This window comes from Ctenopharyngodon idella, chromosome 2 (assembly GCF_019924925.1).
Source record: "Ctenopharyngodon idella isolate HZGC_01 chromosome 2, HZGC01, whole genome shotgun sequence".
NCBI classification, from domain to species: Eukaryota; Metazoa; Chordata; class Actinopteri; order Cypriniformes; family Xenocyprididae; genus Ctenopharyngodon; species Ctenopharyngodon idella.
Genome location: NC_067221.1, coordinates 6980701 through 7007503, shown reverse-complemented (window position 1 = coordinate 7007503; position 26803 = coordinate 6980701). Strand labels below are relative to the sequence as shown.

The 26803-nt window shown below is 34.5% G+C and overlaps 1 protein-coding gene across 1 annotated transcript; it reads right to left on the bottom strand.

The window, feature by feature from the left end:
* Positions 1 to 19636: 19636 nt before the first annotated feature.
* Positions 19637 to 26241, bottom strand: LOC127499016 (uncharacterized; the record flags this gene model as incomplete). Its single annotated transcript, XM_051869077.1, has 6 exons — positions 26214 to 26241; positions 25886 to 26005; positions 24247 to 24642; positions 22893 to 23198; positions 20086 to 20136; positions 19637 to 19935 (listed from the first exon to the last, which is right to left on the bottom strand). Coding segments are annotated over exons 1-6 (1200 nt in total), but the record flags the coding sequence as incomplete, so codon positions are not given.
* Between the last annotated feature and the right edge of the window lie 562 nt (positions 26242 to 26803).

Sequence of the window (26803 nt, the reverse complement as noted above, 5' to 3'; positions counted from 1 at the left end):
GTAGGAAGAAAAAGAGTTTAGTTTGCTCTATACCAGATCTCCACAGGCTCCTCCTATCTGTCAGTGTAAGAGGATGAGAACAGCATTAAAATTACATCAGTTCATGAACACTGAAAACATATGAAACCATAATATACCATAACCATACTATAATGCTGTGCTGTAAGACTATCAGAGCTCATCTAATCATTAAGATTATTTTCTTCATTATAATTTAACTCCTTAAAGAAGAATGAACATCATTAAATGTCAATGTTGAGTGTATATCGCCCTCTTCTGGTCTTTCATAGCTTTCTGCACATAATACATCTTCACAAAATCTAGATTTTAATGGCAATAACCAGATTTATGGTGATATATATTATTGTAACGGTATGAGCAATATGAAATCAGTTGAAACCAACTGTAAGGCAAAACTGATACAAATGTAAATATAACTGATGTAAATCAGATAATGTAAACTGAGTGTTAACTTTTAAATGAATATATCCATATATATTTTATCCATATATATATATATATATATATATATATATATATATATATATATATACATGGATAAAAAGGTTTTTAAAAATGAAATCATAGAATAAGAATAATTATTCTAATACAAATTGAAATTGTATAATGATGTAATTGATGCTGTTGCACTGTCAGTGTTTTTGTGTGAGTGTTGAGTGTGTTTGAGTCACAGTGGGCTTCAGAGCACAGTAGTACACAGCAGTCAGACACACACAGGTTCTTGATTGTCAGAGGAACTGAAGTTTTGCTGAGATTTGCTTGAAATCTCTCCTTGAATTCATCCTCATTTTTTCCACTGTTAGAGAATCTATTCAACATGTACTTGGGGATCCCATTTACTTTCTGCTGGTACCAGAAGAGAGTCGGGGTTTGGTAAGAAGTCTGATATGTACAGTTGATTGTTACATCATCACCTTCAAAAGCAGACTGAATCTTTGTATGCTGATCAACTTTATCTTGAGATTTACATCCTGAAATAGAATTGAAACAATATGAATAAAAATTTTGTCCGACGTGGGTATAAAAAATAGGCTATTTGAAAAGAATCATTATTTGATAGTGTTACTCACCCCAGATATATAAAAATATGATCACAATGACACTTTTCCAGAGTGTCATTATATACAACTGAAATCACCAAGGATATATGCAGAGATGTTGTGATCTTCTTCCTCTTTCTGTATCTGTTAAAGCAGCAGTAAATTCAAGTCATTTGGTCTGACTGCTGGGAGGAGCCTGTGCTACAGTAAGTGCCAATGAAGACTGTAGTTTATGTAATATATAGTGCTGTATCACTTTATTTTACTTATATGTATAATAATGAATCTTAAGATGTATGTATACATGTATTTGATTAGCTTATATCACTTTTTATTCACTGAAAAACACAGTATCTTATTACACTTTAGAACGCTTGATTCTGATTGGTCATTCGTGGCATTCAGCAGCAGTCTGATATTTCCTTATATTTGCCATCATTCATAGTAACGTTATATATCAGTCCGCTTATCTGAGTAACTGAAACTGGATCTACTTTCATGTCTCTCTTTTATCACAACTCTTGCTCTCTTGTTCCAAACAAACACAACTTGCATCTCAGGCCCTGTTTCCACCTCGTATTGTAAATCATCTTGCAAATGACCTCAGATGATTTTTGTCTTGTTGCTCGGCCAATTGTTCTTGTTGTTGTGGACTTTAAGATAACATAGCTACAGGTCAGATTATAAACTAAATTTGCAAACTTGAACTGTAAAATCGATAACACTTTACAATACACTAATATGCATTAATTCATGCTTAACTAATGCACAGATAATCATGAGTTAATGTATGACTCATGAAGAACTAAACCATTAATTAATGATTACTGCATCAGCAACTAATGAAGTTTCTATATGATTAATAGATTAAGTAATATATGAATTGTTATTAATTAAATGTGTCATACTGTATTAATTCCTTAATAACATATTTTATTAATTAAAAGTGTAAATGAATGTGTTCATTAATTAATTCTTAGTTATTATTAATTAATCATTAACTAATGATTTGTAAATGTATTATTATGACTTTACTTGTTGAGGCACATGACTATTAACTAACTGTTAAGTAATATGTCATTAATGGGTTTTGACAGTTGCACATGCAGTGAGTGTAATGACAGAGAATGTGTTTGAAGGATGGGTAAGTTGGGCTGCACACAAATATCAGCACACCAGAATCTGAACTGCAGATTGATGTTGTACTGTGTTTGAACTGGATGTGACCATTATCGAGTCATGCCGCAATAGCTGTCTACACTGGACATGACAGATCATTGCAAGTCCATTTGTCCTTCATAACAGAAGTGATGTTTTGATGTGTTGTGTTGCGTTGTGCCGCATCCAGTGTAGAATCACTATCACTAATAATAATGGGTTCTATTCTCTTTGTCTGGTCTTGACACAGTGTTATGAAATAGCAGTGCCATGGCTGCATGTTCTCAGTGTTCTGCCTTTGAATCCTAGACCTCAAGCTTAACCTGACACAATCCTGTGCCATGAACAACAGGGTTCTGGATGCAGCAGTTCATCTGGTACAGTGGAATCATGGTTGTAAATGGCTGGAAAATTAAATCCATGGCTTAGTGTTGATGTCAAAATCATAATGACATATTACTTAACAATTAGTTAATAGTCATGTGGCTCAATAAGTAAAGTCATAACATAATGATACGTTTGCAAATCATTAGTTAATTATTAATTAAAGCAGACAACTGGAAGTTGAAGTACATGGCTTCAAACCATTGTGGTAATTAACACATTAACTTACACTATTAGTTAATAAACTATGTTATTAAGGAATTAATACATTATGACACATTTAATTAATAACAATTCATATATTACTTAATCTATTAATCATATAGACTCTTTATTAGTTGCTGATGCAGTTATCATTAATTAATGAGTCATACATTAACTCATGATTATCTGTGCATTAGTTAAGCATGAATTAATGCATATTAGTGCACCAGTATATAAAAACCATTTCATATCCACATACCCTTACAAAAAATAAGTATACTTCATGTTCATTTTATTAAGCATACACAACAGTACATTTAACAGTTAAGTTGAATACCAAGAACTGCAACCATTAAAAGTAAATTCCTCAGCCAGATTAACAGATTATAAGAGGCTAATAAGTATTCCAGAGCAGTTTAAGAATATTTAATGTAAAATCTGATATAAAATGTAAACAATTGATATGAACAGCTGCTGTATTGTCAAAGGTAATATTAAGTAACTACTGCCCTCTTATGGTTAACTGCAAGTATTGCACAACTGAAACAGCGCCATCTCATTGTGTAACAAATTAAAAAAATATGACTCACTTTTAGAATGTTGCTTTGTTTTACGTTGTATCATTTTTGTATTTGATTGTGTAATTATTTGTACACTAGGTTCTTTCTCACATTTTTTTTCTCTCTGTCTCTCTGTCTCGTCTCTCACTGTAATGGGTTTTTTGTACAGTGTTCTTGTGTTTCCTGTGACTGTGGGCCTCAGAGCACAGTAATACAGAGCAGAGTCTGATACTGCAGCAGAGGAGATCTCCAGATCCACGTGGATTTGTTCCTTTTTTGTTACTTTAACAGAGAATCTTGAATCTACTTCAGATACTTTAGGCTTTTTTTCAGTACTGAAGGTGAGGACAAGAAATTCAGGTTTTGATCTTCCATACTGACGGTACCAGAAGAGATAATCTGAACCTCCAGTGGAGGAATAACTACAGGACAACTTAACATTTTGTCCCTCATCAGCACCAGCATCTGTTGTGTCTGGTTTGATGGTATTTCCAAAGACAGCAGCTGAAACAGAAGAGGAATGGGTTGATTTATAGAAAGACTTCTTTGTAATCAGGCAATGAATGAATCAATCAATCAATTAATCAATCAATCAATCAGAGAAATACACACCTGCTGAGACACAGAACAGAATAAGTGAATGAAGATTCATTGTACAAGTGTTCACTCTGAGAAGAGTCAGACTGAATGGTTTCATCCACAGTCTCTTTCAGACACGATTAGATCATGTCAGATCTGTGAACTCTGAGTCCCTCCTCTCTGAGAACATCGTGTCTATATTTCACACTTGGGGAACTGAAGAAAGAGTCAATCACACTCACTGTTTTCTCTTGTTTTCTCTGTGCTGTGTTTTGTGTGTGATTTTGAAAGATTTTATATAGGAAATATATTAATGTCCTGCAAATTAAAATTCTAAAATTTGCCTTTCAGTTTCCACTGCATTTACAAGAAATGCTATATTTGAAAAGAAATTTCAACTTTCAAATTTCAAATTTCACTTTGTTTATTTAATTTTCCATTCCCAACATGATATTAGATATATAAAAATTTGGTGTGTATTAAGTCAAATTATATCAAGCAGCATTAGGAAAAATTCTGAATTTAAAAAACTGGCTCCCTTTTGTCACAGACACGCCAGGCTCCACCACTCACCAATCACAGCGCACCGATTCCCCAGAGTACTGATCACCTGCACCTGCACCTCATCAGCACCGCAATCACCCACAGTATATAACATCCACACTCACACACAGTCTTTGTCTGGTCTCGTTTGCATCAAGACTTACCCGTATGCTTACCTCAAGGACTCCTACAAACCTACTTACCTGTCTCCGGCGTCTCCTGTTTTCCTTGTGTGAATCCCATCTGTGTGTGAGTGTTCTCCTTCTCCAACGTCAAGTTTCTCCAGCGTCATTCAAGTTTCCCCGCTTCTACAATCAACAAGGACAGTATTACTTATCTGCACTCTCTCCATCTTCAATTACTTCACGTTATATTCACCTGCACTGCTGTTTCACGATTGCTGGTATCAATAAACATCCTTGCCTGTTATATCTGCCTCAGTCCCTTCTGTGTTGTAACACCTTTCATGAATTTGAATTGAATTGTTCACATCCCACTGGAAACTTAATTTGAATTTGAATTAGAACATCTTAATATATGACAATCCATACAATTAATGTTAATGTTACACTTTTTTTTTTTTTTTTTTTTTTTTTTTTTTTTTCGGTATCTTTGTTACTGTGTAATTATACATTTAAGTACAGAGTAATATTTATTTAACTAAATGTACTTAATATAGGGTAAGATTAGGGTTTGGTTTAGGCTAGTTGTGTGTAAATGAAATTATTCCTAATTTACAGTTATTACTAGAGTAACATGTGTAACACGGACACTAAAATAAAGTGTTACCAAAGTTAATATATTAATTTTAAAGGAATTATAAAAACTGTATTACATCTAAGAAAGAGAGAAAGTTTCTGAGAGAGAATGCAGATTATATGGCCATAAAAAAGTGGTCATGTGGTTTGAACATGTGGAATATGATATCTGGTCATGTTGTTAATGCTTCTTTTCTGAAATTTCTAATTTATGCCTTATAACAATCATCTAATTCAGCCTCACACAGGTGTTACCACATATTTTATTACATTTGGAGCTGGATAGATTGTGGTTTTGATTGTGGTTTTCACTAGATTGGTTCAAAGTGAAAAGAGCTTCAGGTTTTTGTACGACGTGTTTCATGTTTTGTATCACTGGGCTCCAACTCTTAGAGCACAATAATAGAGAGCTGAATCTGACAGACGTACATCAGTAATAGTGAGTTCAGTGGATGTTTGTGATGTAGTCGACTGAAACCGACTATCAGAGGTGTGTTCACCACCCTGTGATCGGGCTCCTTTGCGTAATAAATATTGTGGTTCTTTGTTTGGATATTGTCTGTACCAGTAAAGCAGAACATATTGATTATTTGTACTATATGAGCAGCTCAGCTTGACAGTTTCTGTTTCTTTAGTGTATTTTTCTGTCTCTTTATCTGGCTCAATGTTGTCTCCAGTCACCAAACCTGTAAACAATAAAAATGATTTTTGATTTGTGAAAGCAAGTTAGACAAAATGATATTTCAAGCACAATTTACTTTTTACAAAAAAATGCTGTTTGATGCTTTAAAATTGTAATTGTTTATGTACAGAATTGTATTAATTAATAAATACCTGTTCCCACAATGAGAATAAGTATGAAGCATGTGTCCATGTTGAATCAGATCAGATCAGTTCTCTGTTGAGGCTCTCAGTGCTTGAGCTGTAAGTCACTGCAGATCAGTCACAAACACACACAGGAACTTCCTGCTTTATAAAGGCATGGCTTAAATAGATGTCATTTTTCAGTCTGTCTAATTTCCTCTCATTTCTCATGAACATGAAAATATTAACAGATGGAAATATGAAGAATATTTACTTTATAGTTACACAGATATTTAGCTATTTTTGTATATATAACCATAATTTAGAACAAGCAAGAGCTCCATTTGAATGTGTGTGCTTTATATTACATGAGAATCATTTGAGATATTTTAACTTTTGTTACATTTGACAGTATGTTTAATTAAATTGATTTGTCAGCTAGGACAGTAAGACAATATTGGTTTTAATGTGATTCATCTTTATATTGCCAAACATTCACTCACTTTAGAATATATTTTGTTTATATTTGATCACTTTTACAATAAGCTGATCTTTCTTGTCTCTCATTGTAACAGGTTTTTGTATAGATCTGATGTGTTTCCTGTGACTGTGTCAGCATCCTACCTCCTGTAGTTTGTCTCCGTGCCTCTAGAGGTCCCCTGTGTTCCCTGCTGCCTTAGTTCTTCCTCGTGTGTCCTTGTTAGGATTATCCAGGTCACCTGTGCCTTGTTTCTCCTAGGGTATTTTAGTTGTGTTTTTTCCCCTCGTTCCTCACTTGGTTTTTGAGTCTTGGCTGTGTGCTTCCTGCTTTGTTTCTTCAAGTCCTTCCAAGCTACCTCAAGTAAGGTGTTCTGAGTTATTTGGTTGTTAATGTTCTCTAGTTTTGCTTTCTCCCCTTGTGGAGTTTTTATTTTTCCCATGTGGTTTTTCCATTATCTCTTATGTTATTAATACCTCTGTCTGAGAGGAACTTTTGTTGGACTTTTTTTTTTTTTTAATAAATCTACATTGCCTGGAGTACTGCCTTGAGTGTTTCGTTTGGGTCCAACATTACAGCCTCTGTGGCCTAGTGGCAGATATCTCAACCACCACACCAGAGACCCAAGTTATAGCCCAGCTTGTGACACTGTGGGCCTCAGAGCACAGTAATACAGAGCAGAGTCTGATACTGCAGCAGAGGAGATCTCCAGATACACATGTTCCCTTCTTGTAATGTTAGCAGAAAATCTTGGATCTACATTAGACACCTGAGCTTCTTTTGCATTACTGTAGGTGAGTACAAGAAATTCAGGTTTTGATCTTCCATACTGACGGTACCAGTGGAGATAATCTTGAGCTCCAGAGGCAGAAAAACTACAGGATAATGTAACACTTGAACCCTCCTCAGCAAAAACATCTGTTTTGTTTGGTTTGATGACATTTCCAAATACAGCAGCTGAAACAGAAAAGATACATTTGTACATTTTTAGTGAGATGTTTTTAATAAAAACTAAATTTTAACAGAAATATTATAATAATTATCAGAATAACATACCGGCTGAAGCACAGAGCAGAATAAGTGAATGAAGATTCATTGTACAAGTGTTCACTCTGAGAAGAGTCAGACTGAATGGTTTCATCCACAGTCTCTTTCAGATCTGTGAACTCTGAGTTCCTCCTCTCTGAGAACATCTGACAATGAATTTCAAGAAGACAAGAAAGATCCAATCACATGAACTGCTATTATGACTATATGATTGTGCCAAAAACAAGTAAGGCTGAATTGATCTGTGTTCCTTATTTGAGTATATGAATGGTTAGAAAGTTATTGTAATGATTTATTGCATTTGAGGGGGTGTGACAGCTTTCATTTAAAGGATTTTGAGTATTTAGTGATGATTTTCTTCCATTACAGTCACCTTTTAAACGTTATTTTGGACTCGTCTCACAACAGCGTACCAGTAGTTTAAACAATTTATCTGTCCATCGGTGTTAAGAATAATAATATGCTGTACAAATTTTTTTTTTTTTTTTTTTTTTTTTTTTTTCATGTTCAAGATCAGTTTTACTGTGCACAGCCTTTTAATCAAGAAAACACTATTGGATGATTAAAATAATATTGAAATCATTCAATTAAAATAAATCATGTAATCAATGTAATAATGATTGCATGATCATAATGTAGTTCATGATGATTTTATTACAGTTTTTAAATATCAAAAATGCTTTCATCACAGTCACATATGTTTATGCTTGTGTGTTTTGTATGTGGTTCGACTTCAGTTTTGTCACAGTGGTCCTCAGAGCACAGTAGTACACAGCAGAGTCAGACACACACATCCTTGATCATCAGAGGAACTGAATTTGATGAAAGTTTTCTTCTGAAACTCAGTGTCCTGATCTCCTCCATATTTGTTTTTCCTCAGCATGTATTTAGGAATGTCATTTTCTCTCTGGATGTACCAGAAGAGGTCTGGTGGTGTTGTAGATGCAGTATATTTGCACTGTAATGTGACTGATCCTCCTTCAGGTTTAGTTACATGTTTATCTGGCTGATCAACTGTATCCTCTGGTCTGCATTCTGAAAATATATTATATTAATGTTAAAAATGGTATTATTCAATAAAAACATAACTTTACATGAAGTATACATACCCTGAATAAATAATGCAAATATTAATGCTTCCAGCCATAGTTGCATTGTTTGATAGAGTGATATCTAAGCAGTTTGATTCAGTCGGTCTGAGAGAGAAGTCTGTTATTCCACACATCGCATATTAATACCGATAGCTGCTTTCCTTTTGAAAATTATTGGTTTCCAGGGGAATATTTCCAGCACATGGGTCTGAATCTAATACAGTCAAAATATGAACATTACACTTTTCATTGTTTTGTATAAATGAATAATAAACTGAAAACTGTTAATGGATTCCAGGTCAATGATAGGCAGAAACAGAAGTTATTCCTGAATGTTATTTGGAAGCATAATATAATTTGTTTCATTATGTTTGTTTTTTTTGTTTTTTTATATATTTTTAATGTCTGTTCTTGTTTTTTTCATAATCAGTTATTTATTCTTCCTTAATTTACAATTAAAATGTATAACCATTAATGCAGCATAAAACATAAACGGTGTTATATATACTGTAGGTAAACGTTTACTGTAGGTACTGAACCACTTTTTGATATTCAACAGGTGTTACCATATCCTCTCATTTATAGTCTCTGTGGTTTACAAAAGAGATGTCTGTGGTTTGATACTCATGTGATTGCTGTTGTTCAAAGCAGTAATAGTGTGTGTGAGTTTTTGTAAAGCTTCTCAGGCATTTTGTATCACTGGGCTCCTACTCTAAGAGCACAATAATAGAGAGCTGAATCTGACAGAGCTGCTGCTTTAATAATGAGTTCAGTGGATGACTGGGATGTTTTCGACTGAAACCGATTGTCTGGTATATTCGAATTTCTGCTGTATGCTCGAGCACCTTTATACAGTAAATATTCTGGTTCTCTGTTTGGATACTGTCTGTACCAGTAAAGCAAAACATCATTGCTGCTTGTATCATATGAGCATCTCAGTGTCACAGACTCTCCTTCTCTTCTGATCATATTAGTATCCTTGTCAACTGGACCAATGCTATCAGCAAATGCACCTGCAATACAATTTGAGAAATCACAATAGAACATTAAACCATCAGCCAGCTTCTCTTGCCAAAAACACCATGAGATTTTAAAAGTGTAAATTATATCCACCTGAAACTGTAATGGCAATCACTAGTAGACATCTGTCCATGTTGATTCCTCAGTTTAAACAGGTTTTGATAATGGTTTAAGGTTAGCTGTGTATCTTTCTTTAAGGTTTATACATGTGCACTAAACTGATTGTGATAAATGATAAAAAACATTGAATAGATAAATGACTGCAGTGGGAGGGGCTCTGCTGTTTATGAATAGTGTGGGTGTGGTCAGTGACATCACAATCAATACAAGATCCTTTTTGTTTCAAATTTTAAAATATAACAAGGAACAATGTCTGTTTATGAATATTTTTCATAGTTTAATAACTAAATGTAATCAAAACTTTCATGCTCACCATCTGTGTTTTTAAGGCAATAATAACTTCTCATTAAGTGTAATAAGTGTTTAGGTTCTCAGAGACCTTATTACAGTGGAAGTAATCACGTAATATGTGAGTTAAAACAATTAAAATTAACAGAGTTCCTATATGCAGTTTGGAAAACTTGAGTAATTTCCAGGTTTGGGTAAGTATGGAAAAAAGAAAGTATGAGTAGGAAAATATATTTCTGTTTCCAGACTATTGCCCCTATTCAGTTTTCTAAAATATAACATTAAGAATTTCTAAAATGTATCATACAAGCAGAGTGTTTTCATGACTGAAGTTTAGTGATTATTTAGTGATTGTCAAAAAGGACTGAATCAATTTAAGGTGCACAATTTCATTATATTTCATTATGTGTGTGTGCCACTCAAATGATCATCTGTTACAAAACTGCTCTGAAGCACAGGTTGAAGATCCAAGTGCAGATTTTATTTAGTGTAATCCATAAACAGGCACAGGGTCAAAAACATTGGCAAACGATGATGGTGCAACATCAAACCACGATTATTAAACCAATGTGTCAGAGGTGAATATGCACATTTAAGGCTTCTTTTCATCATTTTAAGCATGTTATCACTTCGAGAAAACCACTGGAAGAAAAAAAAAAAAAAAAAAAATCAAAATTAAAAATATTTTGATGACTGTATTATATACCAAAAACAATGCTGTACGAACCAGTACGAACCATGTTAAATATGGTCTGAAAAATCTACAGAGAGGTTTGGAAATTTTAGTGTCGAAAAGTATGGGATTTTGAAATGGAAAATGTGCAGGAAGTTAAACAACACCACTTAAATGCTCACACGAGGTTTTTGTGTTTATGTTGAGTGTGTTTGAGTCACAGTAGTACACAGCAGAGTCAGACACACACACATCCATGTTTTTTGATCCCTTTTTAATTTTTCTTTCAATTTCCCTTTGTAACTTGAATAAAATTTCCTTTGTAACCACACACAGGTGTTTCCACTGGTGTAATAATATTATGTGAATTATAGATTGTGGGTTTGATGTGGCTTGAGATCAAAGGGAAAAATTAATTTGAGTTTTTGTACAGCTTCACATAGACTTTGTATCACTGGGCTCCAACTCTTAGAGCACAATAATAGAGAGCTGAATCTGACAGAGTCACACTGTTAATAATGAGTTCAGTGGATGTTTGAGATGCAGTCGACTGAAAGCGAGGATCAGAGGGGTTCCCAGTACCACTATATGAACGAGCCTCTTTCCATATTAAATACTGAGGCTCTCCATTAAGATACTGTCTGTACCAGTAAAGTGTAACATAATTGCTGTCTGTTTCATATGAGCAGCTGAGGGTCACAGTCTCGTCTTCCTTCTTTATAACAGTTTCTTTATTTGGCCAAATCTTGTCTGCAGTCATCACACCTAAAACAAAGAAATAAGAAAATTAAGAGTCAAGTTGCACACAATCATTTCTTACACAGTTTTTCTGCATCACTAGAATAAATAAAGGTAATCATTTTGTACCTGAAGTCAGAAATAAAATCAGAAACAGGTGTTTTTCCATGTTTTCTACAGATGCTGTTCATGTTCTCTGTGCTCCGATGCTAATGCTTTAGTTCAGAGCTCACAGAAGAGGCGTGTCCTTCAGTGTCTTCATCTTTGGTTCAGATGCAGGTGATTGGTTGGAAGTGACAGTTTTGAACACAAGAGCCTTGAAAGAAAGAAATCAGAAAGTGTGTGATGGGGACCTATATGTGCTGGTTAAAAACCAGACACACCAGCACATTCTGGATTATATAGAACTGCACTCTGTTAAAATTAAAGAGATAAAAATAATGAAAACAATTTAAATACTCTAGATCTGCTCTGCTTGAGTTAAACTTCACAAAGAGCACATTATGTATTGTTTATTACTGACAGGATTCTCACTTCATGAAATATGATTTTTCAGAGTTCTTATAACAGTGGAAGTAATCACATCACTTATGAGTTTAAACAACACTACTCAGATGCTCACACAGTGGGCTTCAGAGCACACACTGTAAAAAAGAATTATTGGTTTAACTTAAAAAAGTAAGTTACCTGGTTGCCCTAAAATGTTGAGTTCACTGAAATGAAAAATTTGAGTTAATACAATGAAGGTGATTTGTTTAATCAACAGAAACTCAAAATATTATGTTATCTGAACTACATTAATTATCTAAGTTGATTTGGCAAAAGAACAAATGTTATGATAACAAATCATGAAAATATTTTTTACAGTGCAGTAGCACACAGCAGAGTCAGACACACACACATCCTGGATCATCAGAGGAACTGATCTTGTTAATGTGTTTAGACTTGCGTTAAATCTCTTCTTGAACTCTTCCTCAGTTATCTCCATAAGCACCTGACTCTATTCAGCATGTATTTTGGGAATCCGTTCACTTTTTGCTGGTACCAGAAGAGAGTTTGGGATGGATCGGTGGTTGTAAATGTACAACTGATTGTTACAGCTGCACCTTCAACAGCAGTTTGAACTCTCATATTCTGGTGGACGGCATCCTCAGATTTACACCCTGAAATTTAGAAAACCATTTACCAATTTAAATCATTTAATAATTTATTCTCAAATTAAATATGTTTAAAAATCTACTTACCCAAGAAATATGAGATAAACAACACAATATTTTTTCCAGTGTGTCATCATAATACTGTATTTGTACTGTATAAATTAAACTAAATTGAATGAACAGCAGTTTTAACCCCCTTGTTGCTTCAGACTCTCTTTGCTAAAGTTACACTGAAGACATTTACAAACACCTGGAGGAGGAGACGGACTAAACCACAGTATCTGAATGCAGAGAGCTTAAAGGATTTGTGATTCATTTGGACAATTATGTCATAATATTAAATATTTTGCATAAAGTTTGAGAATATGATATTTTAATATTTTTGCATTCCTCAATTATATGGAAAAAGTGCAGATGAATTAAACAGATAAAAAGAAATGGAATAAAGTTATTAGTTGAACAGTTTTGTCATCATTTTTTTGCCTCATGTTTGTTCCAAACCGGCATGACTTTCTTTCCTCTTTTTAACATGAAAGGATATTTCAGAAATGTCTCAGTGTTTTTTGTCAATGGGAACCGAAACTGTTTGGGTACCAACATATTTCAAAATATCTTATTTTGTGTTCCACAGAAGAAAGTAAGTCATGTAGGTTTAGGACAAGATGAGGGTGAGTAAATCATGGGAGAATTTTAATTTTGGTGTGAACTGTCCCTTTAATATCATGCTTATGAAACTCTTTTTACATTGTAATTTATTTTCTCTTTTTTATATTTATTGTATTTGGAGTTAGTGAATGTATTATGATGGCAGGATCTGTTTGTGGTTGATCTCAGTGTTCTTGTGTGAGAGTGAAGTGTTCTGTTGTCACAGCGGCTTCAGATCACAGCAGAGTCAGACACACATCCTGGATCATCAGAGGAACTGATCTTGATGTGGAACATAAGATGGATTGGCCCAATTTTACGGTTGAGATAATAACTTTAAAACATGACATAAAGAAACTGCATTCAACTTATTTTTAAAGTAAAAAATATGGGTACGGCCATTTGTAACTTGAATGTGTTGGGCTTCCCGTCTCATCTGCTTTGCAAAATAAGGAGGATAAACATCCCATACAACAAGTTCTTCTAGTGTGATGTCATATCCTCTCTTCTCCACTCTCTTCATGTATTGTTCAACAGGTGTTACCACATACAGTCACTGTGGTTTAGAAATATAAATGTGGTGTGATAAACATTTGATAACTGGCTTTTAAAGCAAGAATTGTGTGTGTGAGTTTTTGTAAAGCTTCTCAGGCATTTTGTATCACTGGGGTAACTATTCTAAGAGCACAATAATAGAGAGCTGAATCTGACAGAGCTGCTGCTTTAATAATGAGTTCAGTGGATGACTGGGATGTTTTCGATTGAAACCGGTCTGGTATATCAGAGTATCTATCATCACTCCATGTTCGAGCACCTTTATACAGTAAATATTCTGGTTCTCTGTTTGGATACTGTCTGTACCAGTAAAGCCAAACATCATTGCTGCTAGCATCATATGAGCATCTCAGTGTCACAGACTCTCCTTCTCTTCTGATCATATTAGTATCCTTGTCAACTGGACCAATGCTATCAGCAAATGCACCTGCAATACAATTTGAGAAATCACAATAGAACATTAAACCATCAGCCAGCTTCTCTTGCCAAAAACACCATGAGATTTTAAAGGTGTAAATTATATCCACCTGAAACTGTAATGGCAATCACTAGTAGACATCTGTCCATGTTGATTCCTCAGTTTAAACAGGTTTTGATAATGGTTTAAGGTTAGCTGTGTATCTTTCTTTAAGGTTTATACATGTGCACTAAACTGATTGTGATAAATGATAAAAAACATTGAATAGATAAATGACTGCAGTGGGCGGGGCTCTGCAGGAGGAGTCTGACTGAACCACAGTTCCTGAATACTGAACGTCGATGTACTTTTAATACTTTTCAATGTTCTGAAGTTTGTTTTATCAGTCTCTTCAAATACATTGATTCAAGCACTGCCAACCCCCCCACCCCCCTTTTTTTTTTTTTTTTTTTTTTTTAATTTGATGAACTAAACTAATGCTAGTAGATCATTTGGCATAGTTATTGTACTTGGCTATATTATTAGAAGAAGCTTTAAAAGAGAGACTTTTACCATTAAATGATTGTATATTTTATGTTGTTATTCTCAAATTATTTTATTATTATTTGATTCATTATAGTTATGCATTTTTATCAGTGTCTGAGAATTGTTTTTGTGTGAGTGTTGAGTGTGTTTGAGTCACAGTGGGGTTCAGAGCACAGTAGTACACAGCAGAGTCAGACACACGCAGGTTCTTGATTGTCAGTGAAACTGAATTTGAGTCCAAACTGGCATTAAATCTCTCTTCAAATTCAGAACTGCTACTCGATCCAAACTTGTATTTCATCAGTATATATTCAGGAAGGTCATTAAAGCGTTAAATGTACCAGAAAAGATATGGATCAGACCGAAGTGTTTCATATTCACAGCTCAGGGTAACCTGATGTCCTTCAGTGGCAGTTTTTGTCTCACTTGACTGATTAACAGTGTCTTTCCCAAAGCACCCTGTGAATGCATAATTACTTACCATAGAAATTAAAGGCCAAAATGAATAAAACAGGCATTCTGAGAGACATCTTTGTTTATCTATGAAAGGAAATGGGAAAATGTCATTCATAGCAGCGTTCCACAGCTGTAGGAGAAGCTTTGTCTTCTGCTTGTCATGTTGATATAGTGATGATGTTCAACCGCAGATGTTTCTTTTCAATCAAGACTTACAATAATAAACATGAGGTGGTGTCATGTGTATGTAGATATCGCCATCTTCAGGCTAAAAAATAAAAATAAAAATCTTCTGTGTCCTAACTTCCATTGTAACAAAATCCAAAACCATTTTAAAATAAAATAAAATAAACAGCTGTTGTTGGTATAGATCAGATCACATTATCAGCTAAAAAACAACAACGACTTCATGATTGTTTTGTTTTTTGTTGTTTGAAGGTTCAATACAGTCTCTTCTGACTTACACCTGAATATGAATTAAAGAAATGTTTTAAAAAGTAATGTACATTTATGTTGTTTTAAGAGGTTTTCATAAAGGAAGAAATAAAAGTAACAATTGGCAAAGCATTTTCATAGCGTTTATGGCAAATGTGAATCTGTGTTTTTTTTAGGTTAATAAGTAATAAGTAGGTTCACAGGGTCCTTATAACAGTGTAAGTAATCACATCACATCAGAGGTTGAACAGGGTTTTTGTGTGAGTGTTGAGTGTGTTTGAGTCACAGTGGGCCTCAGAGCACAGTAGTACACAGCAGAGTCAGACACACACACATCCTGGATCATCAGAAGAACTGATCTTGATGTGGAGTCCAATGTTGCAGAAAATCTGTCTCTAAATTCATCCTCAGTAGTTCCTTTACCAACTGTAAATTTACTCAGAATAAATATTGGTGATTTGTTTGGTAGTTGTTTGTACCAGAAGAGATATGCATTTGTAGCTGTGGTAGAATAATTGCACAGGAGAGTAACTTGATCTTGTTCATTTGCAGTCATTTCTCTGTAAGGCTGTTCAACTCTGTCTTGTCCCCAGCACACTGAAAAATATATATAAAACTACTTATAATTACACACACACACACACATATATATATATATATATATATATATATATATATATATATATATATATATATTTACAGATACTGAAGTGTAATTGATTGTCTTTGTCTTTCTTACCAAAGTCCCGTGTTATGAAGAAAAGAGTAATAATAATCAGTTTTTGCATTGCTGAGATGAAGAGATTATTTTAACATATATTCAATGAATGTGTCTCTGTATCTTTACTGAAGCTCTCTGTTTCCTCTCTGCTGCTCTTCTCTTGATATTCAAGTCTTCAAATAGCTCTAGGTCCTCACATGGCACACCACTGATGACACTTTAAGGGATGCTGCCCCCCAGTGGTGAAATTATGTATTTCTAACACATGACCACATTATGTTTACATTTTGTAGCAGTGGACATACAGAGGACACACTTTTTGATATGAAGACACAGGGCCAGATTTACTAACAGCTTGCACCAGCACAAACCATGCAACGTGATTTACTAAGGTTTGCAGTAGTCAATTTACTGGCATTTGAACTATTATTTAATGATTGCAGTCTCATGCTAATTTGCCCTGTTTAGTAAATCTGGCCTTATTTCTTTATAACTGCCTTTACCATCCAGAAACTTTTCAAAAGAGCTGCATCTGACAGAGTCACATCATCATTAATGAGGTTATTGGTTGATCGGGATATCGACACCTGAAACATTAAATACTGAAGTTCTCTATTAGGATACTGCTCTGTACCAGTAAAGTCTGACATAACTGCTGCTTGTGTCACATGAGCATCTCAGTGTCACAGACTCTCCTTCTCTAATGATGAGATTTGAGCCCATATTTGGCCAAATCAGGTCCTCAGCTATCACACCTGGAAAACATGAACAAAGAAATGTGTTACCAACATGTGAGATCATGCATACAATATAAATAAATTGATACACATTACATTTGAATAATCCATATCACTATACTGTAGTGGAAAAAACATGTGGTTGCTTACCATAGGACATAATTAAAATCAAACTTAGATGTTTCTCCATGTTTAAAAGCTGATATGAGTTTGTTAGTGCTCTCAGCGCTCTGTTCTGCAGTTTCTCACAGTGACTCTCTGATATTCAGTCTTTGACACTTGGTTGTGAGAAGAAGGAGAATAAAATCAATAAAAAACATTTAATAATAATCTTAAAAAAAAAAAAAAGAACAATGATAAATATGACGCTATTAGCTGAAATGATTGAATTTATTATGTAGTCTGTGAATGTCAAAATTGCTCACAAACTTGTTTATCTTTTGTGAATTGTTTCACTTCTATTGCTACCTCTTTTTTAAAGGAACACTCCACTTTTTTTGATAATAGGCTCATTTTCCAACTCCCCTAGAGTTAAACAGTTGAGTTTTAAAACTTGACTCTTCTGTAGTTACATCGTGTACGAAGACCAACGGAAAATTAAAAGTTGCAATTTTCTAGGCCGATATGGCTAGGAACTATACTCTCATTCCGGCGTAATAATCAAGGAACTTTGCTGGCGTACCATGGGTGCAGCAGGCGCAATGATATTACGCAGCGTCTCTCACAAATGTCTCCATGGTTGCAAGGCACGCTCCCTGTTCAAGCAGGTGATCACAGGCGCTGCGTAATATCATTGCGCCTGCTTTTCATTTTCCGTCGGTCTTAGTACACGATGTAACTACAGAAGAGTCAAGTTTTAAATAGGAAAAATATTGAAACTCTTTGGTCATTTTTTAACGAGATGCTAACGGTCTAATCAGATTCAATGAACTATGCTAAGCTATGCTAAAAGTGGTACCGCCAGACCCGGAGATCGGCTGAATGGATTCGAAAATGGAAAAAAACTCAACTGTTTAACTCTAGGGGAGTTGGAAAATTAGCCTATTTTCAAAAAAAGTGGAGTGTTCCTTTAACATATACTGTATATCTGGATAAAATTTCTTATTACACTCACATGCAGGTGTTTCCACTTTTTTAAAAAAAAATTCTGTGTATAATAGATTGTGGTTTTGATGTGGTTCAGTTTCAAAGAGTAAAATGAATTTGAGTTTTTGTACAGCTTCACATAGACTTTGTATCACTGGGCTCCAACTCTTAGAGCACAATAATAGAGAGCTGAATCTGACAGAGTTACTCCATTAATCTTGAGTTCAGTGGCTGTACGTGATGTAGTCGACTGAAAGCGAGGATCAGAGGGGTTCCCAGTACCACTATATGAACGAGCATATTTCCATATTAAATACTGAGGTTCACTATTAGGATACTGTCTGTACCAGTAAAGTGTAACTTGATTGCTGTCTGTTTCATATGAGCAGCTCAATGTCACAGACTCTCCTTCTGTATGGATGAAATCTGCACCCTTATTTGGCCCAATCTGATCTGCAGCCATTATACCTGCAAACATGAACATAAACATAAAAAATGTGCATATGTTTTAAAACACATGTGGGTTTCAGTAACATTACACTTGATTATCTATTTTCCATAGCTCTGGAATCAAATTATATTTTACCTGAAGTCATGATTAAAATCAGAACCAAGTGTCTGTCCATGTTCACTAAGTCAGATCAGTTGTGTTGATGCTCTGAGTTTCTGCAGTTACTCAGGAGGAACTGAGTCATAAAGTCACTCAGAAACTTCCTGCTCTCTGTTGAGATGATGCTGTTCAGCAGTTTACAATTGAGCAAAAACATCAATGTAATATAGAAACAAAACCTTCAAAAATATTTGAAGAGTAAAAACTATTCAAAAAATATTTGCAAATACTGATAAAACCGAAGACTCGTTTTTATTGTATAGACAAATAAATGAACGAACGAGCGAACGAACAAGAGCTGTAAATGAGATATCTGCTATTTTGTAAATAGAAAAGGAGGAGCTAATGATCCTGTAATGAGGCGTGATAATATGAATATGTGGTGCATATCGCCATCTTATGGTTACCAAAAAGCATTATAAACTGAGAATCAAGATTAATTTTAGTAGTTTCCTCCAAAATAAAAAAAAGTCTGCATTCTGTTTCTTTTCTCCTTGTATATTTTAATTTGTTTTATTCTTTATAAATGCTTCTAGCAGTTACATTGTGAAACTCACCTTTCATTACAGCACATATAATACCTTTAATGTTGGGTTTGTACAAAGTTATTATATCTCATTATAAACGTGTCTTTGTGTTTCATCAGACTTTTGTTCTGTGTCTGAATTGGCAGTTTGGGAATGTAATTATTTCTATTGTTATGTGCTTCAATCTGTTTAGAAGGCATAATTATATGCCTTTTCAGTTGTGTCAGGTTTTTGTACAGTGTTTCCTGTGACTGTGGGCCTCAGAGCACAGTAATACAGAGCAGAGTCTGATACTGCAGCAGAGGAGATCTCCAGATCCACAGAGTTTTCTTTGACTTTAGTGACTTTGGCAGTGAATCTGGAATCTACATAAGACTCCTGAGCTTGTTTTGTACCGTCTGAGATGAGCACAAGGAATTCAGGAGCTGATCCAGGATACTGACGGTACCAGTAAAGAGTATTTGCAGATGAATAACTGCAGGATAATTTAACACTTGAACCCTCGACAGCGAACTCCTCTGTATTGGTTGGTTTAATTTCATTTCCATGTGCTGCATCTGCAAAAGTATCACATATTTTATTAACTTGTGTTTAAATTGAATTTATTTTAGATGTATCAGCATAAAATGCAATATACAAAATACACTTTATACATATTCTGACTGCTCAGAATAGTTACTGTAAATGCAAAACACTTCAATACTTACATGCAAAAGCAGAAAGCAGAATGACAGATTGGAGCATCATTGTGTTTGTTCCTTATGATCTGTCTGAAGTTTAACAATATCTCACCAGATATCAATGTTTTAAACCCTCCCTGTTCCAGAGAGCAGATCAGTTTCATCTTCATATAGTCCACAGTGTCATCTCTATTGCTATAGTTCATAGCTCCCTCTTGTGGTTACTTACTATCTCTGTCATATGACATAAATCATCAGATCTAAACAAATAAAATATGATAAATTGCTCATACTTTGGTTGTTATTGTGTTTCAGAAACATAAACCAGATTATCATCAGATATTCTCTATTTAGATGCATGAATTGAGGGATGCAGTTCATGTTTCAGTGCTACTAAAACAGGAATTCATCTGGTTCTGTACAGTTCACACAGCTTAGACAAAAAAAAGTAAGTCGAACTATATATAAATTAACATTTAGTCAGTGATTTACATCCTAGAGTACAGTGTGAATAAATATCATTATTAGTATTCAGAAAGATAAGCATACTTTATCATACCACTGCTGCAATTATAGTGTTCACCTTCACATATTTATATATTATGAATTCATAATCTAACTTTAATTCAAATAGATTTTTATGGAAGGAAATTAGTTGTACATCTTCAGTTTTGTCAGGTTTTTGTACAGTGTTCTTGTGTTTCCTGTGACTGTGGGCCTCAGAGCACAGTAATACAGAGCAGAGTCTGACACACGCAGATCCTGGATTGTCAATGGAAATGATTTTATAGTTGTGTTGAGATTGCTGCTAAATCTATCCTCGAACTGCTTATCATTCGTACCAAATCTGCCCAGCATGTATTCTGGAAATCCATTCACTTTTTGCTGGTACCAGAAGAGATATGGTGAAACATCAGTGGTTTCATATTGACAGTTGATTGTTACAGCTGCACCTTCAACAGCAGTTTGAACTCCTGGATTTTGTTCAACGCTGTCCAGAGAATCACATCCTGTAATGTATAACATCACTGATGAGGATCTCATATTCATATTAGAAGAATATTACAGCATGAATACTTACAGAATCTGACTTACTCCAGAAATATGTGATAAAGAAGACTACAATTCTTTGCCAGTTTGCCATCACAGAAATTGTTAAAATAATACTTTAGATAAAATGAACTTGTTGAAATCTACAGTAGACTCTTGTTTCAGCCTCTCTTTGATAAAGTTGTACTAACACTGTCACATATCAGAGACCTGCAGGAGGAGTCTGACTGAACCACAGTTCCTCAATACTGAACGTCTCCTCCTCCTTAAAGATTCATTATGGTTATGTATTTGTCATCAATGTCAGAGAAATGTGTTTTTGTGTGAGTGTTGAGTGTGTTTGAGTCACAGTGGGCCTCAGAGCACAGTAGTACACAGCAGAGTCAGACACACACACATCCTGGATCATCAGAGGAACTGATCTTGATGTGGAGTCCAATGTTGCAGAAAATCTCTTCTTAAAATCAGGCTCAATAGTTTCTTCACCATATATATATTTATTCAGAATAAATGTTGGTGATTTGTTTGGTAGCTGTTTGTACCAGAAAAGATAAACATTATTATCTGCAGCTTTGGTAGTGTAATTACACGTCAAAGTAATTTGATCCTCTTCATTTGCAGTCATTTCTCTTGAAGGCTGTTCAACTCTGTCTTGCCCCAGCACACTGAAAAGAGATGGGACAAAAATTAACAATCATTTACAGATACTCAAATAAATAAAGTGTAAATAATGAAAGATTGTCCTTACCTAAATCATGTGCCGTGAAGAAAAGAGCAATAATCACCCATTTTGTCATTGTTGCTCTGAGTTGAAGAGAGTGAGAGAAAAACTACTAATGTGAGTCTCTCCTTATGGTGAATCTCTCTTTAGTAGCTTCTCTTGATCATTTTCAGCAACTGCGCGAGAATTTAAGTGATGCTTCCCCCTGGTGGTGAATTTATTGAATTAAACACCTCACGTTTGAAGTTCATTTGTAACCTTTGAAATCATTTGTGATTTTTTAAAGTATATAAATGATATAGTGTCCTATGACTGATTGATTGTGTAACATGTTATTACATATAATCATCTCTGTGTATCTCAATCAAGACGAGTAGTCAGGTGAGAGGATAATGTGATTTTTCTAGTCGTTTTAGATTCTTCATATGGTTCAGCCTTATATAATAATTTGAGGAATGATACTTTCTTCTTAATACATTTGCTGAGCTGGACATTACACAACATTACATATTTTCATGCCACCAGCATCTAAATCAGGTTTCAAAGTTTATTTAATTTTAAAATATGTATGTTATATTGTTTTTGATATATGTCCACATGTATTTTGGTTAATGGTTTTGCATATGATTTGCATATTAATAACAATCCACAAAATGCAACATTAGCCTATGTTGTGAAATAATTAAATACTGTAACTAAAGTCAGAATTAATTAATCAAAAGTAAAATGACATTTATTGGATTGATCAGACTTTTTCAGGCAGACTCAAGCAGAGAGATATCAGATGATAATGTAATGTTTAATCAAATGTATCAAGCTGTGATGTACTAAAGTCATGTTATATATCTAATAGAATATGTATTGTTTATCTGTTATTTTGATCTCTTTCACTTTCTTTCATTTAGCTTTATAACTTGAACTTTCTAACTTGTAACCACACACAGGTGTTTCCACTGGTGTAATTATATTATGTGAATTATAGATTGTGGGTTTGATGTGGCTTGAGATCAAAGTGAAAAATGAATTTGAGTTTTTGTACAGCTTCACATAGACTTTGTATCACTGGGCTCCAACAGAGCACAATAATAGAGAGCTGAATCTGACAGAGTTACTCCATTAATCTTGAGTTCAGTGGTTGTACGTGATGTGGTCGACTGAAAGCGAGGATCAGAGGGGTTCCCAGTACCACTCAATGACCGAGCATTTTTCCATATTAAATACTGAGGCTCTCCATTAAGATACTGTCTGTACCAGTAAAGTCTAACATTATTGCTGTCTGTTTCATATGAGCAGCTGAGGGTCACAGTCTCGCCTTCCTTCTTTATAACAGTTTTTTCATTTGGCCCAATCTTGTCTGCAGTCATCACACCTAAAACAAAGAAACAACATAATTTGAGAGTCAAGTTGCACAAAATTTCTCAAATAGCATTTAGATGTTTCTGACCACAGTAATAAAAAAATCATATTGTACCTGAAATCAGAAATAAAATCAGAAACAGGTGTTTTTCCATGTTTACTCGGTCATATGAATTGTGTATTAATGTTCTCCGTGCTCTGAGCTGTAGCTCTGTGTTACTGTGAGTCTCTGCAGTTTCACACATAAACACGCTGGAACTTCCTGCTTTCAATGTGATGCTCCGCTTCTCATGATTTTGCTCTGCCATTGCCTAGAGGACAACTTTTGCAACTGCAAGAAATTATAGATATAAATATTTATTTATTTAGCAGATGATTTTGCCTAAGAAAAATATGAATGAGCCAATAATATGAATAGTGCTATGATATGGGAAAATTATGTCATTATGTGAAATTATGTTGTGCCAATTAAAATGGCTTTGAGAAATGTGGGATCTGTAACAAACAAAACTTTTCTGTTGAATGACTTTTTTTCACATCAAATAACTTGGACTTTCTGTTTATCACTGAAACATGACTTGCACCAGATGAATAAGTTCTCTATATCTGAACTCACCCCTATGAACTGCAACTATCTTAGCTGCTCTAGACTTTCAGTCATTTATATTAAATAATAAATGAACAAACGAGTAATCTGTAAATGAGATATATTTTATTATGCAAATAGAAAAGAAGGAGCTAGTGATCCTGTAATAAGGCTTGACAATAAATATGTGGTTCAAACGGCATTACAAAATGAAAACCAAGAAAATAAAGTCTGCATACTGTTTTTTTGTTCTCCTTGCACATTTTATTTTCTTTATGTAAATGCTGGTAGCAGTTACATCACATATAATGACTTTAATTTGGGGGTTTTACAAGTTATTATATCTAATTTCAAACATGGGTCTTTGAATGTGTTCCATCAAACTTGTTCTCAGTGTCTGAATTGGCAGTTTGGGAATCTGATTGTTTCGATTGTTATGTGCTTCAGTCTGTTTAGTAGAAGGCATAATTATAGCTATGCCTTTTCAGTTGTGTCAGGTTTTTGTACAGAGTTACAGTGTTTCCTGTGACTGTGGGCCTCAGAGCACAGTAATACAGAGCAGAGTCTGATACTGCAGCAGAGGAGATGATCAGATCCACACGTTTGATCTCTTTTGTGGCTTGTTTTTCTTTTCTGATCTTAGAAGAGAACCTGCCATCTACCTCTGATGTCTTAGTGTCTTTCACACTCTCTATTTTAAGCACAAGAAATTGAGGAGCTGATCCAGGATACTGACGGTACCAGAGAAGTGAATCTGCAGATGAATAACTGCAGGATAATGTAACAGTTGAACCCTCTGCAGCAGACTCTTCAGTGCTGTCTGGTGTGATTTCATCTCCAAAACTCACACCTGAAAAGAGCAAAATATCAACTTTTAATGTTCAAATAGTTTTAGTTTTGAATTGATTATAGTGATCAGTGATTTGAGATTGTATACATACAGAAAATCAAAAGCTAGTTAACAATTACATTTTAATGTTTTATTTGTTGTTGTGAAAAAGTCTATATTTAGGATGCAATAAATACTTTCAATTAAATAAAAAGCTCATTTAGCATTTAAGAGAAAATTATTTAAAAAAAAAAAAAGTATATTCTCAAATTAGAAATGCAAATGCATGAAAAACATACACAAATGCACTTACATGTCAAAGCAGAGCAGAATGACTGAATGAAGTATCATTGTACATGTGTGTGTTCACTGCAGCAGGACTGAGCTTTGTGACAGTCAAATGTAACAAGATCATGTTAAAGATCATGTGAGATGTTAAACTCCTCCTCTTTCATCATGATGCCATAAAAAATCTTCACATACACAGTTTAAAACCAAGCATTACCTTTAATCTAATAAATGTGATATCTGCTCATGCATGTCAAGAAATAATCATTTTTATACAAGCTCACAAAAGAATATGAAGACAATTTTTCGGCACATTAAGTAAATCTAAAATGTATAGTAATGAGTGGATGTACTTTAACAAAATTGCAGTGCTTTGATGTTTTATCATATGTTGGTTCAAGCACTGACCCCTTATTTCAATTCGATGAACTAAACTAATTCGAGACAGAGCACTTGACATTGTTATTGTACTTGGGTATATTATTAGAAGAAACTTTCAAAAATAAGACATTTTTTCAAATGTATTTTTTGTTATTTATTCTTAAAATATGTTTTATTGTTTGTGATATACAGTCTGTCCACATCTATTAGGATTGGTTTTGCATGCTTTGCATATTAATAGCAATCCACAAAATGTTAATTTCCCTTTATAACTTGAACTAAATTTCATTCGTAACCACACACAGGTGTTTCCACTGGTGTAATTGTATTATGTGAATTATAGATTGTGGGTTTGATGTGGCTTGAGATCAAAGTGAAAAATGAATTTGAGTTTTTGTACAGCTTCACATAGACTTTGTATCACTGGGCTCCAACTAATAGAGCACAATAATAGAGAGCTGAATCTGACAGAGTTACTCCATTAATCTTGAGTTCAGTGGATGTTTGAGATGCAGTCGACTGAAAGCGAGGATCAGAGGGGTTCCCAGTTGTAGTACCTGATCGGGCAGGTTTAAATATTAAATACTGAGGCTCACTATTAGGATACTGTCTGTACCAGTAAAGTAAACATAACTGCTGTCTGTTTCATATGAGCAGCTGAGGGTCACAGTCTCGTCTTCCTTCTTTATAACGCTAGTTTCTTTATTTGGCCAAATCTTGTCTGCAGTCATCACACCTAAAACAAAGAAATAAGAAAATTACTGAGTCAAATTGCATAAAAAAATATTTCTTACACTGTTTTTCTGCATCACTAGAATGAATAAAGTGAATCATTTTGTACCTGAAGTCAGAAATAAAATCAGAAACAGGTGTTTTTCCATGTTTTCTACAGATCTGTTCATGTTCTCTGTGCTCCGATGCTAATGCTTTAGTTCAGAGCTCACAGAAGAGGTGTGTCTTCAGTGTCTTCATCTTTGGTTCAGATGCAGGTGATTGGTTGGAAGTGACAGTTTTGAACACAAGAGCCTTGAAAGAAAGAAATCAGAAAGTGTGTGATGGGGACCTATATGTGCTGGTTTAAAAACCCAGACACACCGGCACATTCTGGATCATATAAACTCTACTCCAAAAAGCTGAAGAAATAAAAATAAACTAAACGAAAATATATGCTCTGCTTGAGTAGAAACTTTGCAGCTTCATAACTTGCAGGTTCATCTTGAACTTTAAATGATGTGATTCTTCATGGTTCCCCAGAAAGAGCATTTATTGCATATTACTGATATGCTTCTCACTTCTTCTCACTGATATGTGAAATGTTATTTTTATAATATGTTTCTACTTGGTTTATAGTGTTGCTTTGGCAAAGTTGGAGAGTTTTTATTTATTTTTGCATGTTTTTGTGTGAGTGTTGAGTGTGTTTGAGTCACAGTGGGCCTCAGAGCACAGTAGTACACAGCAGAGTCAGACACACACACATCCTGGATCATCAGAGGAACTGATCTTGATGTGGAGTCCAATGTTGCAGAAAATCTCT